Raw genomic sequence first — 19130 nt, forward strand, 5'->3', positions numbered from 1 at the left:
TAAAGTTGTTGCTGTATGAATGTAGGTCCATTATGATTTCTACACAGTTTCGAGTTGGTTTTAGTCATTTAAAACTATAGAGTATGTTTCCGCCCCAACTAATTATATTATTTTAATATTTTTTAAATACAATGATTTTAACTCAAATCGGGCCAAATTGGACCCCCTCGCGAGCCGGATCTGGCCTGCGGGCAGCATGTTTGACACCTCTGGTCTAAAGCCTACTCTGAAAGATTTTTATTTTAACAGTCTTCCTAGCAGTTTCCCAGACTAGTGGAAGACCAGAGGAGTAAAAAAAACACATTCATTTCTCAAAACTAAAGGGAGCTCAGACAGAAGCTTTGTTTGGGAGTGAAAGCCTTATAAATTGTTGTTTGGATTTACAAGGAGTGCTTCTGCAGACAGAATATTGAAGTCAGTGTCTGAATATATATGCAGCTGTTAAAGCGTGGGAGTCAACCAAGTCTGCAGTTGCCGTGGTATCAGTAGAGGAGAATGCAGATTGGCCAGGAAAAATCGTCAACTGATAACTCACTAGCAGATGGTCCGCTGGAAGCCATATTAAAGTGCTTGCTTTCATCAATATGTATATACAGCACCAGTCAAAAGTTTGGATACACCCACTTATTCAAGGGTTTATAGAATAATAGTGAAGACATCAAAACTATGAAATAACACATATGGAATCATGTAGTAACAAAAAAAGTGTTAAACAAATCAAAATATGTTTTATATTTGAGATTATTCAAAGTAGCCAAACGTTGCCTTGATGACAGCTTTGCACACTCTTGGCATACACTCAACCAGCTTCATGAGGTAGTAACCTGGAATGTATTTAAATTAACAGCTGTGCCTTGTTAAAAGTACTTTTGTGGAATTTCTTTCCTTCTTAATGCATTTGAGCCAATCAGTTTTGTTGTGACAACGTAGGGATGGTGTACAGAAGATAGCCCTGTTTGGTGAAAGACAAAGTCTATATTATGGCAAAAACAGCTCAAATAAGCAAAGACAAATGACAGTCCATCATTACTTTAAGACATGAAGGTCAGTCAATGCAGAAAATTTCAAGAACTTTTAAAGTTTCTTCAAGTGCAGTCGCCAAAACCATCAGGCGCTATCATGAGGACCCTGTATATAGCCTCGTTATTGTTATTTTATTGTGTTACATTTAATTGTTTTTTACTTTAGTTTATTTGGTAAATATTTTCTTAACTCTTTCTTGAACTCCACTGTTGGTTAGGGGCTTGTAAGTAAGCATTTCACGGTAAGGTCTACACATCTTGTATTCGGCGCATGTGACAAATAAAGTTTGATTTGATTTGAACTCTTCAGAGGAGACTGCATGAATCAGGCCTTCATGGTCGAATTGCTGCAAAGAAGCCACTATTTAAGGACACCAATAAGATGAAGACGCTTGCTTGGGCCAAGAAACACAAGCAATGGACATTAGATGAGTGAAAATCTGTCCTTTGTTCTGATAAGTCCAAATTTGCGATTTTTGGTTCCAACCGCAGTGTCTTTGTGAGATGCAGAGAAGGTGAACGGATGATGTCCACATGTTTGCTTCTCACTGTGAAGCACGGAGGAGGAGGTGTGATGGTGTGGGGGTGCTTTGCTGGTGACACTATCAGTGATTTATTTAGAATTCAGGGCACATTTAGCCAGCATGGCTACCACAGCATTCTGCAGCGATACTCCATCCCCATCTGGTTTGTGCTTAGTGGGACTACCATTTGTTTTTCAACAGAACCATGACCAAACACACCTCCAGGTTGTGTAAGGGCTATTTCACAGAGAAGGAGAGTGATGGAGTGCTGCATCAGATGACCTGGCCTCCGCGATCTCCCGGCCTCAACCCAATTGAGATGGTTCGGGATGAGTTGGACCACAGAGTAAAGGAAAAGCAGCCAACAAGTGCTCAGCATATGGGGGAACTCCTTCAAGACTGTTGAAAAAGCATTCCAGGTGAAGCTGGTTGAGAGAATGCAGAGAGTGTAAAAAGCTGTCATCAAGGCAAACTTTTCCAGAATCTAAAATATATTTTGATTTGCTTAACACTTTTTGGGTACTACGTGATTCCATGTGTTATTTCATAGTTTTGATGTCTTCGCTATTATTCTACAATGTAGAAAATAGTCCAAATAAAGAAAAACCCTGGAATGAGTAGGTGTGTCCAAACTTTGACTGGTACTGTATATGTAACCACAATTTTAAAGTTGTGTTGCAGTGTGACCCACTGGACACAGACGTCAATTCAGCGTCTATTCTGCGTTGGTTCAACTTAATTTCATTGAAATGATGTGAAAACAATGTTGATTCAACCAGTGTGTGCCCAGTGGGGACTGTGTATAATATAGAGTTTGACATATTTGTTCAGTGGTCAAGTGTCCTAAGTGTAACTCAATCTGGCAGACAAAACAGGCTGAGATGTAACTCATTATGATGGTCGAAACTGCTTTGGCAGGCAGAACCTGATCTGGGCCACTGATGATGTAAATGCCCTGAAATATGCACCATAGGCATAACCACACAGAGGTTCCAGACATAATACTGAGAACATGAGCCTACTTGTCAAAGGGACTGGCACATGCTAATTTATCATGTAAACCAACCACTAATGGGGACTACTAACTGATATACAGGAGACAAGGGATAAGATGGGTATGGGTTGTCGTGCCACTGTGTACTAACATTTCAATGAAGTGAGAGAGGGGATAAGGGAGTGACTGACTGACACGGCCATTTGTCTTTTGGTTTAAAAGTTATCCCTGTCTCATGCTCAGGCACATTGTTCACATACAGAACCCCTCCTCAGTGTCCCATCCCTCATACAGACCCACTCCCAAGTGTCCCACCCCACAGCACGTCCCCAACAGTTGCTTTGACTACGTTGTCTCATGTGCTCAGCTGTTATTGGGGTGTACCGCTGACAATGATACCACTAGCAGTTGTCAGGGACTACCATTACTGTCCATCATCTCTACATTACTGGGCACAAAACATGCTTACACATGTTTCTTCTTAACGATACAATGCCTTCAGAAAGTATTGATGCCGCTTGATTTTTTTCAAAATGTTGTTCTGTTACAGCCTGAATTCAAAATCAATTAATTAAAATATATATTTTTTTAAAGGGATTCAATTGAGATGTTTCGTCACTGGCCTACACACAATACACCATAATGCCAAAGTGGAATTATGTTTTTACGAAAATGAAAAGCTGAAATGCCTTGAGTCAATAAGTATTCAACCGTTTTGTTATGGCAAGCCTAAATATGTCCCAGAGTAAAAATGTACTTAACAAGTCACATAAGTTGCATGGACTCACTCTGTGCAATAATAGTTTTTAACATGATTTTTGAATGACTACCTCATTTCTGTTCTCCACACATACAATTATCTGCAAGGTCCCGCAGTCAAGCAGTGAATTTCAAACACAGATTCATCCACAAAGACCAGGGAGATTTTCCAACGCATCACAAAAAGGGCACCTATTGGTAGATGGGTTTAAAAAAGCAGACATTGAATATCCCTTTGAGCATGGTGAAGTTATTAATTACACGGTGGGTGGTGTATCAATACACCCATTCACGACAAAGATACAGGCATCCTTCCTAACTTAGTTGCCAGAGAGGAAGGAAACCACTCAGGGATTTCACCAATGGTGACTTTGAAACAGTTACAGAGATTAACGGCTGTGATAGGAGAAAACTGACGATGGATCAATAACATTGTAGTTACTCAACAATACTAACCGAATTTACAAAGTGAAAAAAAAAGAATACAAATATTCCAAAATATGCATCCTGTTTGCAACAAGGCCCTAATGTCATACTGCAAAACATGAATACAAAGTGTTATGTTTGGGGCAAATCCAATACAACATATTACTTAGTACCACTTTCCATATTGTCAAGCATAGTGGTGGTTGCATCATGTATGGGTATGCTTGTAATCGTTAAGGACTGGGGAGTTTTTCAGGCGGGAAGAGAAATGGAATGGAGAAGCACAGACAAAATCGTAGAGAAAAATCTGGTTCAGTCGGTTGGTTCAGTCTTGCAGCAGGTAGTCCAGCAGTAAAGAGCGTTGGGTCAATAACTGAAAGATTGCTGGTTTGAAACCCTGAGCCTAACTTTGTGAAAAATCTGTCGATGTGCCTTTGGGCAAGGCACTTGACCCTAATTTCTCTGGATAAGAGAGTCCGTTAAATGACTAAAATGTAAAACACTGGGAGATTAATTCACCTTTCAGCAGGACAATAAACTACACTTGAGTTCCTTACTAAGAAGACAGTGAATGTTCCTTAGTGGCCGAGTTAAAGTTTTGATTTAAATGTACTTTAAAATCTATGGCAAGACCTGAAAATGGATGTTTAGCTATGTTCAACAACCAATTTGACAGAGCTTGTGGGAAAATTATGGGAAAATGCTGCACAATCCAGGTGTGGAAAGCTCTTAGAGACTTACCCAGAAAGACTAACAGCTGTAATTGTTGCCATAGGTCCTTCTACAATGTATTGACTCAGGGGTGTGAATATTAAGATATTTCTGTTTTATTTTCAATACATTTGCTAAATTTCTAAAAACATGGATTCAATTTGTCATTATGGGGTGTTGTGTGTAGTTGGGAGTGGAAAAAATGGAATCTAATCCATTTTGAATTGAGGCTGTAACACAACAAAATGTGGAATAAGTCAAGGGGTATGAATGCTTTCTGAAGACACTGTATTGGAAATACAATTACCGAATAGATGGAAATATGAAGTGATTTGTATCTTTCTCTTTAGTCACAGTGAAACACATGCGTACAGTACATGGAATGCACATGAAAACATTGTATAAAACCTTCCTCACATGCAGAAACAAACTCCCACACCAAGCCACTCAACCACAATACAATTTCACATAAAGTACACTAGTAAATATATGCACAGTGTGGTGTGAACACATGCAAAAACACCCACACAAAAGCAATGTGAGTTGCCTCAAGTGCTTCATGCTGGAATCCAGTTGTTGGAGTAATTGTATAAGAAAGACCGCTTTGATGATGTGTCTGGTTCATAGTAACCTATAAACAAAAAGTGACATTAAGTTCAATCAATATCCTCTGCAGTGAAATGAAAGTTAAACATTAATGTATTTTTTTAAGAATACCAATAACAATAGTAAAAAATAATATAGTATAACAGAAAACGAAAAATGGCCACTATAACCGTTAGTGTGATAAGAAGGGTCATTAATACAGCACCTGGCCCTGGAACTCCTTGGCCGCGCACATCCTGGGTCCAACGGCTTGTCCCAGAAACAAACACGGCACTGGACATGAAGTGCTTGGTCGGTTCTCCATAGTTCACTACATCATACTGCCCAGGGCCAGGCAGGGGAGGGTTCTTCAGAAGAATCAGAGGGGGAGCTGATATTCCCAGGTAATGTCTCCTCCTTGGACAAGGGTTAAAGGGCATGGGAGAGGAGTTTAAGACCAGAGAGATGTTATCAGAGAAACGATTACCCTGCTAGTCCTGGATCCGTACTCATAAAGCGTCTCCCAGTAGGAGTGCTGATCTAGAATCAGGACCCCCCCCCCCGTCCATGCAATCTTAAACATTCTGATCAAAAAGGCAAAACATCATCTAAATCAGCACTCCATTTGGACCCTGTGCTTTTACTCACGGTAGGATGGTTCTCCTGACTGGCTCTGGGGCCTGGTAGGGACTATAGGTGCCTGGGCCTGGGACATGGTTATTCACAGGGGACTGGATCCTCACAGAGTTGGACTTAAAGCAGGAGAGGGGAACCTTGGGGCATTTCTGAGTTATGGCATCATTGACTTTGTAGTGACCTTGAACAAGCAAAGATAAACAGTATCATATATAAAATCCTGTAGAGGAGTCGATGTAATGCAGTATCGATTAAAAATGATATTCCCAATTAGCAAAAATATAATGCTTTAATAAAAAGTGTAATACTTACATGGCGATGGTCCTTTTAGAGTATTTGAGCACATAGAACTCCGTCCAGTTGTTGACAGAAATACTGATTGAGCGGACACTAACGTGTTTGGCTTTACCCCATTGAAAGACACCTAAAGCATCAAGAATAAAGGCAAGTCTTTAAACAAAAACACTACAGTCATGGCCAAATTTTTTGAGAATGACACAAATATTAATTTTCACAAAGTCTGCTGCCTCAGTTTGTATGATGGCAATTTGCATATACTCTAGAATGTTATGAAGAGTGATCAGATGATTGATCAAAGAGTGATCCCTCTTTGCCATGCAAATTAACTGAATCCCCCCAAAACATTTCCACTGCAATTCAGCCCTGCCACAAAAAGACCAGCTGACATCATGTCAGTGATTCTCTCGTTAATAACACAGGTGTGAGCGTTGACGAGGACAAGGCTGGAGATCACTCTGTCATATTGATTGAGTTTGAATAACAGACTGGAAGCTTTAAAAGGAGGGTGGTGCTTGGAATCATTGTTATTCCTCTGTCAACCATGGTTACCTGCATGGAAACACATGCCGTCATCATTGCTTTGCACAAAAAGGGCTTCACAGGCAAGGATATTGCTGCCAGTAAGATTGCACCTAAATCAATCATTTATCGGATCATCAAGATCTTCAAGGAGAGTGGTTCAATAGTTGTGAAGAAGGCTTCAGGGCGCCCAAGAAAGTCCAGCAAGCGCCAGGACCGTCTCCTAAAGTTGATTCAGCTGTGGGATTGGGGCACCACCAGTACAGAGCTTGCTCAGGAATTGCAGTAGGCAGGTGTGAGTGCATCTGCACGCACAGTGAGGCGAAGACGTTTGGAAGATGGTCTGGTGTCAAGAAGAGCAGCAAAGAAGCCACTTCTCTCCAGGAAAAACATCAGGAACAGACTGATATTCTGCAAAAGGTACAGGGATTGGAATGCCGAGGCCTGGGGTAAAGTCATTTTCTCTGATGAATCCCCTTTCCGATTGTTTGGGGTATCCGGAAAAAAGCTTGTCCGGAGAAGACAAGAGGAGCGCTACCATCAGTCCTGTGTCATGCCAACAGTAAAGCATCCTGAGACCATTCATGTGTGGGGTTGCTTCTCAGCCAAGGAAGTGGGCTCACTCACAATTTTGCCTAAGAACACAGCCATGAATAAAGAATGGTACCAACACATCCTCCGAGAGCAACTTCTCCCAACCATCCAGGAACAGGTTGGTGACGAACAATGCCTTTTCCAGCACAATGGAGCACATTGCCATAAGGCAAAAAGGATAACTAAGTGGCTCGGGGAACAAAACATGGATATTTTGGGTCCAAGGCCAGGAAACCCCCCAGACCTTAATCCCATTGAGAACTTGTGGTCAATCCTCAAGAGGCGAGAGGACAAACAAAAACCCACAAATTCTGACAAACTCCAAGCATTGATTATGCGAGAATGGGCTGCCATCAGTCAGGATATGGCCTAGAAGTTAATTGACAGCATGCCAGGGCGGATTGCAGAGGTCTTGAAAAAGAAAGGTCAACACTGAAAATATTGACTCTTTGCATCAACTTCATGTAATTGTCAATAAAAGCACTTAGAAAACAAATAAAAAACACTTATGAAATGCTTGTAATTATACTTCAATATTCCATAGTAACATCTGACAAAAATATCTAAAGACACTGAAGCAGCAAACTTTGTGAAAATTAATATTTGTGTCATTCTCAAAACTTTTGGCCACGACTGTACTTTCATAGCAACATCTTTTGAGTAAAATGTTCAGTACACAAACACAAAAAAGTACAGTATTTCATATTTTACATTCCAATATGGATCTAAAACATGGCTTCCCTCTTCTCATCAAATCAAATTAAATGTTATTTGTCACATGTGCCGAATACAACAGGTAGACCTTACCATGAAATACTTACTTACTAGCCCTTAACCAACAATGCAGTTCAAGAAATATAGTTAAGAAAATATTTACTAAATGAACTAAAATAAAAAATAAAATAAAAGTACACAATAAAATAACAATAACGAGGCTATATACAGGGGGTACTGGTACAGAGTCAATGTGCAGCGGTACAGGTTAGGGGTAAAGTGACTATGTATAGATAATAAACAGCAAGTAGCAGCAGTGTAAAAACAAAGGGGGGGGGGGAGTCAATGTAAATAGTCTAGGTGGCCATTTGATTAATTGTTCGGCAGTCTTATGGCTTGGGGGTAGAAGCTGTTAAGGAGCCTTTGGACCTAGACTTGGTGCTCTGGTACCGCTTGCCGTGTGGTAGCAGAGTGAACAGTCTATGACTTGGGTGACAGGAGTCTTTTACAATTTTTTGGGGCCTTCCTCTGACACTGCCTAGTATATAGGTCCTGGATGGCAGGAAGCTTGGCCCCAGTGATGTACTGGGCTGTACGCACTACCCTCTGTAGCGCCTTACAGTCGGATGCCGAGCAGTTGTCAATACCAGGCGGTGATGCAACCAATCAGGATGCTCTCAATGGTGCAGCTGTAGAACTTGTTGAGGATCTGGGGACCAATACCAAATCTTTTCAGTCTCCTGAAGGGGAAAAGGTGTTGTCGTGCCCTCTTCATGACTGTCTTGGTGTGATAGTTTGGACCATTATAGTTTGTTGGTGATGTGGACACCAAGGAACTGGAAATTCTCGACCCGCTCCACTACAGCCCCGTCGATGTGAATGGGAGCGTGTTCGTCCGTCCTTTTCCTGTAGTCCACAATCAGCTCCTTTGTCTTGCTCACGTTGAGGGAGAGGTTGTTATCTAGGGTCTAGGGTTTCCGGGATGATGGTGTTGATGTGAGCAATGACCAGCCTTTCAAAGGACTTCATGGCTACCAATGTGAGTTTTACAGGGCGGTAGTCATTTATTTTCACTTATATTCACTTGCCAGTTGGTCCGCGCATGCTCTGAGTACACGTCCTGGTAATCCGTCAGGCCCAACGGCTTTGTGAATGTTGACCTGTTTAAAAGGTATTCTCATATAACCTAGGTTGTGAATAACCTTGAATACTGCACTTACATGATATTGATTAGGGGCTGGTGTCTTGTTCTTAGGGCCATCATGTTGTACAGCCACTGGTAGTCGGAAAGTTCTGGAGCCTCCCCTGCCAAAGCTGTGTTTGTGGATCAGAGAGGACTGCAGGTTATAGGCATTTGGTCCTGGGATACCTCTCTGAGGGTTACGGGGAACTCTGACAGCCTAGTGGAGAAGAGAAGATGCCCTAGGTAAGCGTTGTAAGTATGGCAGAGGACCGGGTTTTAAGAGAGTATAGACCTACCTAATAATCTATAACATAAGCTTCATCGGGTTTCTAAGATCCTAAGGACACTTTATTTGATCCCTATTATCGGTAAAGTTTGAGAATACATTTAATTAAAATCTCATGAGGATTCTACTGATGAGAACAAAGAGATTGAGGTTGTGAGTAGGGTACCATTAACATGTCTGACCTGGGATGCAAAGCCTCCTGTACCTTTCTTTGAGAAGGAGGGGCTGCTGATTTCAGCAGGCCTGTGAGACATATATGTGCCTGGCCCTGGGTTTTCATTCTGAAACCACATTTGAAAATCATATCATAATAGGACAATTATTGTGTTGGTTGATTTATTGATTAGCTGGAGGACTGATTCATTAACTGGTTGACATATCTACCTGGCTGTCTTCTGAAAGGAACCTCTTTGCTTGTGACAAGAATCCTTTCTTATCCTCATTGCTTATCACCACTGTTTGGTATTTGGTGGGTATTGATGATATGTATCCTGGAAGTTTGCAGCCTAGATGAATATAAAAAGAGATATCTGAAGTCTGAGCAGATCGTTACTTAGGTCTACAAAGGATGAAAGGCAAAAAATGACACTTACTGTCATTCAATCCTTTGTGTATTTTGCCCATCATTAGCTAAGAGACATTCAACACAACTGGAGGGACAGGTGCCCGATGCATTTGCACCGCCTGACAATCTGTTTAGAAGGGAAGAGAGTTTGTAATGGCAACGATACTGCAACATCTAACGTTAGCATGCTAACATTTAGCTGACGACTAGTAGCCACAAGCTAGCGATTTGCAAGGTAAATGTAGCTCGATGATCATGATAAAACAAAAGTAAAAAATACATTGAAATAATTTCAGAAGGATTTAGACTTTTGTTATGATCATCGACCTACATTTGCTAAACACGCAAAATGATCATAGGATGCAATAATTTATATCTTACCAAACTGCTGTCACAGTAGCCAGAAATACATTTCTGAGTGAGGATACAGTGTTTCCGCATATGATATGTTGCCATGACAGCGAGTAAACGTTCTTGGCGGAAAGCGAAGAGGGTGAGGCCAGATAATTAAACGCATTTGGCTCTTTGCACGCAACCTGTCATCTAGCGCCTACACGTGGCGAATGTTTTTACTGCTTATTTGGCTTCATCATTGAAGACGCGCGGCTGTTTGTTTTTCGAAGATTCATCATGGCAATGCATGCAAAAGCGACACCACCACAGATTCCCGACACACGTCGGGAACTCTCGGAGCTGGTCAAGAGGAAACAAGAACTTGCGGTAAGTGTATTAGTTAGCTACGTTTCCATTTCGCTAAATATCTTGCTATATGCGTATATTGCTGCATCTTATGCTTTATTTGGAAGTTAGCTTGCTAGCTAGCTAACTAACGTTAGGCCACGCTAGTTACTACGACGAGGCCTCGGCATTCTACCAACATATTTGTGGCTAACTCGTTAGCTAGCTGCCATACTAATTGAGTTATGGAACATTAGATAAAATGTAACATGCCTTTATTGAGCATGGTGGGTATAGATTATTTAACTCCGGACTCAATGTTTATGTACAATGTGTCGCTTGGGCTAGTTACTATGTAGTAACTTATTTTGCCCACAAGGAGCAGCCAAAACCTACAATGCGCATACCCTCATACTGTACATCATGGCTCTGGTTCCAGAAGTGTCCTCTTATCTGTGCTGGTACAGTCTCTGGCTATATTGTAATAACACATTCTGTCCGTTTCATAAACCACAAATGCAAAGTCTAATGCCTTTTGCATACTTTTCATAGGAGACGTTGGTGAACTTGGAGCGACAGATCTATGCATTTGAGGGCAGCTACTTGGAAGATACCCAGATGTATGGGAACATCATCAGAGGATGGGACAGATATCTCACCAACCAAAAGTAAGCATGACATGGTACAGCACACTTAGACATGAAAAGTGAATAGTTGATATTGAATCATCAAGTCTGTGTTTGCAGTCTACAGTTGAAGTTGGAAGTTTACATACACTTAGGTTGGAGTCATTAAAACTTGTTTTTCAATCACTCCACAAATTTCTTGTTAACAAACTATAGTTTTGGCATGTCGGTTAGGACATCTACTTTGTGCATGACACAAGTAATTTTTCCAACAATTGTTTACAGATTACTTCACTTATAATTCACTGTATCACAGTTCCAGTGGGTCAGAAGTTTACATACACTACATACACATACACTCTTGACTGTGCCTTTAAACAGCTAAGAAAATTGTCATAGGCTAATTGACATCATTTGAGTCAATTGGAGGTGTACCTGTGGATGTATTTCAAGGCCTACCTCCAAACTCTGTGCCTCTTTGCTTGACATCATGGGAAAATCAAAAGAAATCTGACAGATTCTATAATTCCACAAGTCTGGTTCATCCTTGGGAGCAATTTCCAAATGCCTGAAGGTACCACGTGTATTATTGTTTGTACAGATGAACAAGTATAAACACCATTGGACCATGCAGCCGTCATACCGCTCAGGAAGGAGACACGTTCTGTCTCCTAGAGATGAACGTACTTTGGTGCAAAAAGTGCAAATCAAACCCAGAACAACAGCAAAGGACCTTGTGAAGATGCTGGAGGAAACCGGTACAAAAGTATCTATATCCACAGTAAAACGAGTCCTATATCGACATAACCTGAAAGGCCGCTCAGCAGGGAAGAAGCCACTGCTCCAAAACCGCCATTAAAAAAAGCCAGACTACGGTTTGCAACTGCACATGTGGACAAAGATCGTACTTTTTGGAGAAATGTCCTCTGGTCTGATGAAACAAAAATAGAACTTAATGACCATCTTTATATTTAGAGGAAAAGGGGGAGGCTTGCAAGCAGGAGAACACCATCCCAACCGTGAAGCACGGGGATGGCAGCATCATGTTGTGGGGGTGCTTTGCTTCTGGAGGGACTGGTGCTCTTCACAATATAGATGGCATCATGAGGTCGGAAATTATGTGGATATATTGAAGCAACATCTCAAGACATCTGTCAGGAAGTTGAAGCTTGGTCGCAAATGGGTCTTCCAAATGGACAATGACCCCAAGCATACTAACAAAGTTGTGGTAAAATGGCTTAAGGACAACAAAGTCTAGTTATTGGATTGGCCATCACAAAGCCCTGCCCTCAATCCTATAGAAAATTTGTGGGCAGAACTGAAAAAGCGTATGTGAGCAAGGAGGCCTACAAACCTGACTCTCAGTTACACCAGCTCTGTCAGGAGGAATGGGCCAAAATTCACCCACCTTATTGTGGAAGGGTACCTGAAAACGTTTGACCTAAGTTAAACAATTTAAAGGCAACGCTACCAAATACTAATTGAGTGTATGTAAACTTCTGACCCACTGGGAATGCGATGAAAGAAATAAAAGCTGAAATAAATCATTTTCTAATATTATTCTGACATTTCACGTTCTTAAAATAAAGTGTTGGTCCTAAGTGACCTAAGACAGGGAATGTTTACTTGGATTAAATGTCAGGAATTGTGAAAAACTGAGTTTAAATGTACTTGGCTAAGGTGTATGTAAACTTCCGACTTAAACTTTATTTACCTTGTTCTGTATTGTTCCGTTACAGAAATTCCAACAGCAAGACGGATAGAAGAAACCGAAAGTTCAAGGAGGCAGAGCGTCTGTTCAGCAAGTCCTCTGTCACTTCTGTAGCAGTGAGTGCTTCACCTCACTCTATCCTCTGCCTGTCCTCTCAATATGTTCATGCTAGATCGTGTATGATTGCAAGAATGTATAAATGCTGAGTCTGACCAACTTTTCGCCTTTGTTGAACAGGCTGTCTGTGCACTCGGTGGGATACCAGATCACATGAATGAAAAGCGTAGGTATTTGGTTCAGAACAACTGCATGCAACTTTTTATTATTATATATATTTTTTTACCACAGTGCATATATCTGTGTGAGATACTGATAGATGTGAGTGTGACATGCTGCTCCATTGTGTGGGACAGAGAGCGACACGTCCCCAGACCTCCAGAACCAGGAGAATGAGCCCAGTCAGGAGGACACAGAGGATGCAGATGGGGCCCTGCAGGACCTCAAACCTCAGAAGGCTGCATCCTCTTCCTCAGGCAGTCACCATGGAAGCCACAAGAAGAGGAAGAACAAAAACAGACACAGGTACTTGACCTTAAACACAGCCCCCCTGGTCTAGGCTAACTCCTAAATACATCCCCTCTGGTCTAGGCTAACTCCTAAATACATCCCCCCTGGTCTAGGCTAACTCCTAGGGGGCTTTCAGTAGGACACATTGCTGTGGAATGTTCAGGTGGCAGGTAGCCTAGCAGTTAAGAGTGTTGCTCTTGTAAGTCGCTCTGGATAAGAGTGTCTGCTAAATGAGTGAAATGTATGATTAACTGAACATGGCCCTACTGTCGAGTCTGAAATCTGTGCTGTGCTCTCTCACTCTTTTTGATTGCTATGGATAATGCACGTTGTCTCTGACTCTGAGGTTTCTTTGGCCAAGCTGCTAAGCTTGTACTGCTTTTGTTTTTCTTGGGTTAGCAACACACCATTTTTAAAGTTGTCAGGGTCAGTTTGATTGGGTGTACTAGTGTATAAACATCTGGTTTATAGCAAGTGGATAGTCTTTGTTTGTGTTGGCGCTGGAATATGAGGAATAGTAAGCTTATCACACCTGTCCACTGTGTTATATGTTGTATGTATCTTAATATATTTAGCGCCAGATCTGCTCAATAAGATACGCTTCATTTTGTGAAAAGACAAAATATTGTTGTAGGTTAATTTTACAGATATGTAGGCATCCCTTTAGAGTGAGTCAGGCCGGTGTACTAACTACTGCTGCTCTTTCCTCCCCTAATGCTGCCCCAGCCCTTCTGCCATGTTTGATTATGACTTTGAGTAAGTCTCCAATTTTACTTCCTGCTTCCTGTGGTGATACATCCTGGCTACGTACCACTATTCCCTACATAGCGCACTGCTCTTGGGCTCTGGTCAAAGGTAGTGCACTATGTAGGGAATATGGTTCCATTTGGGATACAACCCCACCTTCTTTGACCCCATCCTGACTTTCCCACTCTCTCCATCCCTCAGCTCTCTGTTTTGCTTCTGTCGCTCTAACACTGTCGGTTCATGCGTCCTCATAGATTCACTATCATTATTGCATGTCCAAATCTTCAACAATGTCCCAAATGATACCCAATTCCCTATTTAGTACACCACTTTTGACCAGGCCCCATACAAGGAATAGGGTGCCATTTGGGGATGAACCCTTCATTTGTCAAATCATGTGCTGTTTATAATAAGGTATTAACACCTAGCTTCTGTAGACTCAACACTAGATTATTAAGTGTTTATGAATCATAGGGGCTTAAACACTTCTTCTATAGAAGTTTAGTGTATTTCTTGACCCTTCATGGTTTCATTCCAAAAGGTCAAGTTCCCCTAATCCAGTTATGAAAAAAGCTGCTCTTCCTGCCAAAATGAGATGGGGAGGTCAAAGGTTGAGTACAAACAAATATATTTCGCTGCAACCCAGGTGTTCATATGGTGCTCTGGTGGTCTTGTTGTGGTTTAGTCTCTTAGCTTGAGTAACTGTAGTGGTGCTTGTTGTCCCCCCTAGTTACCGTTGTATTTAGTCAAACCTGAAATTGGCTAACACAACTCTTGCGTTGTTTTGTTTTTAGATTTGACATGAAAGTGAACAAAAAACCCAGAGTGGTAAGCTATTCATTTTGTAGGACAACATAACATTTAAATGTCTGCTCATTGCTTGCATTGAGCTATTAATAAAGACATTTGTTATTAGAAAGATTTAGGTTCTGCTTTTAATTCTTGTTGTCTATATTGTCCTTGTTCCACAGGATTATTCGACTTGATCAAGTGGCCAGACAAAGGTCTATGGTGAAGCAGAGAGCCCCTCTGAACTTTAACTGTCTTTATTGTGTACATTGCATGAAACATTGCCTCTCACTTGCTATCAGAAATATTTCTGTTTCACGATTTTCCTGCAGACAAGGTGTGTTATTGCATGTTACTCAAGACGCAGGTGGGGGTTGGATAACACCTTATTGTATAGGGTTGAAAATGCACTATTTATTATGTAACTCCCACCATTTTTCTTTTGTTTGTTTTACTTCGTATTAGTCATTGTGTAGTTTTGTAGCTCTAGAATATCCCAGCTTCTTTTTAATATTTTTTTTTTTTTTTGATGTTTTGCATAAGATTGTAATAAAACAATACATTTGTTTATTGCAATTTGTTTATTGCTAAAATCTACTCTTCAGTAAAACATTAGTCACCATCTGTCTTTACCCTGTATTTTTCAGTAATAATACAGCAGGAAAATCAACACAGAAGCTAGTTTATTATCATCAGATTTCCCCTTGTCTGACAGCAATTACTGCCTGGTTTCTTTGTGGTGTCTTCATGGCTCATTTACGTACCAATTACAGGCCAATGAGCTCAGACGAGCCTCGGGATCCTAGGATGTCTCCCAAGTCCTCCCCTCTTGGATCAGTCCTAAATAGCATCACCATTACCTTTTATAGTGCACTACTTTTGACCAAGGCCAATAGGGCTCTGGTCAAAAGTAGTGCTCTATATAGGGATTAGGGTCCCATTTTGGACGTAACCATTCACATTTGTCAGTAATTCCCTCATCCCAGAGAAGATGTGTAGTCGGTGAGATTCTGGAAATGTTATCAAAACAATGTTCACATTCAAACAGGCATTCCTGTGGGGCAGTTCTCATCGACTGAGTTTGTTTTATGAAAATAGTGACAGTTTGAGTGAACCAGGTGACAACACAATGACAGCCTATCCCATGCTATTTCTAGAATGTTCCCTTGTTTATAAAGATCAAACATGATGCGTACTGCATAGTATTGAAACAGGTTGGTGAATACAGACTCCTGTTTTGAAATGCAGGATGAAAAGATAGTAGTAGTAACCTTTTTAAAGTAGATATGCAGGTTTGTTAGTGAATGTTCTTGTACTGCCATTGTGCAACACCACATTTGTTCACTAGGTAGCGCTACTTCATAATGCATGTTCAAAAGACCTCAAAGAATTGCCTTAACTGCCTTTCAACCACAGGATTTCCATATCATAACCAAAAAGTATTTTCCCTGTTCCACATTTGGCTACTATGAGTCATAAGTGTTTAAATCTGCCATCAACCTATCAAATGTATGGTTCATGCTGTTCTTAAATTCTATGTATTGCCTAAGATATTATTGATTAGGGTGTCCTCACACCAATATTCTGCCATGTCAACTGTATTATGCCATCATGGCACACCCTGCACTTCAAAGTCCTTTGTTACCACAGCTTCTGGGCTTGGCTCACGGGTCTCTATGTATCCCAAATGACACCCTATTCCCTATTTACTGCACTACTTTTGATCAGAACCTATATGGATCTTGTCAAAAGTAGTGCACCACATAAGGAAAAGGGTGCCATTTGGGACAGCCTGTACCACCTCAGTCTTGACTCAGAACAGTGTTCAAGTCATATACAGTATCCCTCAGTTCTGTCATGTGCAGTACATCAGTGAGGTTAGTCAGAACACTGACCCATTAGGATGTAGTGACTTCCACGTTAGTCACAGGCTGAGTCCCCAATGGCACTCTAATCCCTACATAGTGCACTACTTTTGACCAAAGCCTTATGAGCCCTGGTCAAAAGTAGTTGCCCTATATAGGGAATAGTGTGCCATTTTGGGGCATGGTCTGAATGGTTTCAAGCATCATCTCTCTGGAGACACCCAGGCAAAGCTAAACTGCTGACATTAATGATGGAGAGGCTGTCTGGAATAAATCAATCCCTAGAATGCATCCTTCGGTTTTATGCTATTCTCCCTCCACAACATGTTAGTCACATTTCATATGGAATGTACTATAGAATTACGATATTTATTTTTAGCTGCTGCTTCTTTCCAAGGTTAGGCCTACCGCTCCTCTTGCTTTGGGTATTATTGTTGGTGTAGGGACTTGGGGGAGAAAGATTTGGGTTTTTCTCTAACAAATGGGTTTCATTTTATTCTCTAGCTTTTACCTCACTCATAATCCCTCATGAAGAATGATGGTGTATTTCAAATGACATACTTCTTTCTTTCCCTTCTCTATCCAAACCACAGTGTCTAGTCCAAATACATGTCCTCCCCTCCCTGTCACTTCCCATGTCTTCAGCCATGGAGTCTGACATGATGAGTTTGTGGTTCGAGCAGGTCACATTTCTGTCCATGACTCAATCATGTGTCATAGATAAAAATGTTACTCTGTGTTCTGTTGTAGCAATATGATCTGTCAGTTGTTGTTTTATGCTCCATCCAAAACATTCTGATCGGAACAATAGACTGTGCGAAGCAGCTTGAAAAATACAATTACTACAGGGTCGGGCCATTTCTAATTTGATTCCAGCCAGTACAGGAAATTCATAAACTAAAGACTAATGTTCCGGAACAACTGGATTCCTCGAAATGGCACTAGTTGTATAACTGGTTCCAGTATGTACTCTCTTGTGACAGACTTTTAACATAAATGTTAACCAAATCAAGTAGTTGGCCAGCATTCTCATGAGATTTGGTTCTGTGTTCTGAGATTACTTGTAGTATAACTGTCCCCAGGCTCAATTGTAGAGAGCGCCGGCTGGGGACAAGAGTACTTCTAGCACAGTATAGTGTGTTGTGAATGTATCCTGTTACAGACCCTAGTGCTTCATGTGAGGCCTATATCTCAGTGATGGCCTGTAGGGGGTCACATTATGTGAGCCTGATTTATTTTGCAGCTGCCACCGGCAGAACTGTTGAATAGGTTTCGGTGGGGCCTGTTGACTGCATCCCCAGCCCCAGGCTGTGTCCCAATTGGCATCCTATTCCCTATATAGTGCACTCCTTTTGACCAGAGCCCTATAGGGACAAAGCCCCAGATTAACTAGTCTATGATGCTCAGATCTCTTTGGGTGTTGTGGCCACAACCCTGGCTGATAGTCCTCGTGGGACCAAACAAGGCCACTTTCTAATGTCTCCGCAAACAGGGTCAGCCATATTCCAGGAGAAGTCATGGGAAAAAAATATTTAAAAACGCACAACAACATTGCCCCTGATTTTTTTTCTAGATTGTTGATCTCATCTGATAGGCTTTTGTTGCGATGAGAATCAGGCTTGTTACGCAGTTAGTATTTAAATGTGGGCTCTTCGACATGGCTTCGACATAAGCTTGATCACAAAACACACATGTACTGTTTTGAACAAGAGATACATTTTAATCTATTACTATTATTTGTCATTTCCAGTTCCTGGAAATCATGCATATAGGAATCATGCATATGAAAGTGTTTATCAGCCCCATTCTTGACTGATGCATACACACTGCATTGACCTGGGTGTTGACACTGGTCCCAGAGGGGTGGCTCCTCAAGCACATGCACTTGCGACTTCAGAGGCTAGGCCCCTCACTTCCTGTCAACTTCAGTTGAATTTACAACACATGTGTTGTTGTCAATCCTGTAAGAATTTGTGAACAGTCTTGTGTCTCGCTTTCAACCCACGTGACCCAATATATCTGTTTTTAACTGTAGAAACAACTTGGTTTAAAATGCCAGCTACTTTTTGTTCTCTGTGTAGTCTTGTGAGGTACATATGGAGGGCATGGGCGTTGCCATAGTGCCATGCTTAGTGAATTCCAAGTCTACACAAACGGAGCTACGGAGCACAACACGACATAGAACTGTTGGATCCATTGCGTAGACCGTGTAAAGCTTTTTTACAGCCCATTTATCAAAAAGTGGCTTTAGCAAGTCATTGGGTATTTTGAAGAAAACTACATTCCGTATTGAATAAAGATTTAATCAGCCTTTTGGGGACAGTTTGTA

At 41.2% G+C, this 19130-nt stretch overlaps 2 protein-coding genes across 8 annotated transcripts; one reads left to right on the plus strand and one right to left on the minus strand.

The window, feature by feature from the left end:
• Positions 1–4528: 4528 nt before the first annotated feature.
• Positions 4529–10471, minus strand: stpg1 (sperm-tail PG-rich repeat containing 1). Of its 3 annotated transcripts, none has more exons than XM_020500146.2 (9): positions 10200–10471; positions 9847–9945; positions 9638–9759; positions 9436–9534; positions 9005–9184; positions 5970–6081; positions 5670–5838; positions 5248–5438; positions 4529–5067 (listed from the first exon to the last, which is right to left on the minus strand). In XM_020500146.2, exons 2-9 carry the CDS (start codon positions 9878–9880, stop codon positions 4994–4996), a joined length of 981 nt encoding a protein of 326 aa, XP_020355735.1. In that variant the 5' UTR covers positions 9881–9945; positions 10200–10471; the 3' UTR covers positions 4529–4993. The 3 variants fall into 3 exon arrangements, with proteins under 3 accessions (XP_020355735.1, XP_031644687.1, XP_020355736.1); XM_031788827.1 differs by having other exon boundaries at positions 9459–9534; positions 10200–10256; XM_020500147.2 differs by having other exon boundaries at positions 9459–9534; positions 9638–9945; positions 10200–10220.
• meaf6 (MYST/Esa1-associated factor 6) lies at positions 10302–17092 on the plus strand. 5 transcript variants are annotated; one of them, XM_031788828.1, is made up of 10 exons: positions 10426–10538; positions 11049–11164; positions 11453–11454; positions 12862–12949; positions 13071–13116; positions 13247–13415; positions 14127–14156; positions 14689–14757; positions 14942–14975; positions 15119–17092. In XM_031788828.1, exons 2-10 carry the CDS (start codon positions 11138–11140, stop codon positions 15131–15133), a joined length of 480 nt encoding a protein of 159 aa, XP_031644688.1. In that variant the 5' UTR covers positions 10426–10538; positions 11049–11137; the 3' UTR covers positions 15134–17092. The 5 variants fall into 5 exon arrangements, with proteins under 5 accessions (XP_020355738.1, XP_020355740.1, XP_020355739.1 ...); XM_020500149.2 differs by lacking the exon at positions 11453–11454 and having other exon boundaries at positions 10302–10538; XM_020500151.2 differs by lacking the exons at positions 11453–11454; positions 14689–14757 and having other exon boundaries at positions 10302–10538.
• The last annotated feature ends 2038 nt before the right edge of the window (positions 17093–19130 follow it).

This window comes from Oncorhynchus kisutch, linkage group LG14 (assembly GCF_002021735.2).
Source record: "Oncorhynchus kisutch isolate 150728-3 linkage group LG14, Okis_V2, whole genome shotgun sequence".
In the NCBI taxonomy this organism is placed as follows: Eukaryota; Metazoa; Chordata; class Actinopteri; order Salmoniformes; family Salmonidae; genus Oncorhynchus; species Oncorhynchus kisutch.

Coding starts and splice junctions, on each gene's coding strand:
- meaf6 (XM_020500149.2), top strand. CDS start 10,449: ATGGCAATGCATGCAAAAGCGACACCACCACAGATTCCCGACACACGT. Junction 10,539..11,048: donor AGAGGAAACAAGAACTTGCG/GTAAGTGTATTA, acceptor TACTTTTCATAG/GAGACGTTGGTGAACTTGGA. Junction 13,117..13,246: donor AGATCACATGAATGAAAAGC/GTAGGTATTTGG, acceptor TGTGTGGGACAG/AGAGCGACACGTCCCCAGAC.
- stpg1 (XM_020500146.2), bottom strand. CDS start 9,880: ATGATGGGCAAAATACACAAAGGATTGAATGACA. Junction 9,535..9,637: donor TCCTTTCAGAAGACAGCCAG/GTAGATATGTCA, acceptor ATGTGGTTTCAG/AATGAAAACCCAGGGCCAGG. Junction 5,439..5,669: donor GTCAGGAGAACCATCCTACC/GTGAGTAAAAGC, acceptor CCCTTGTCCAAG/GAGGAGACATTACCTGGGAA.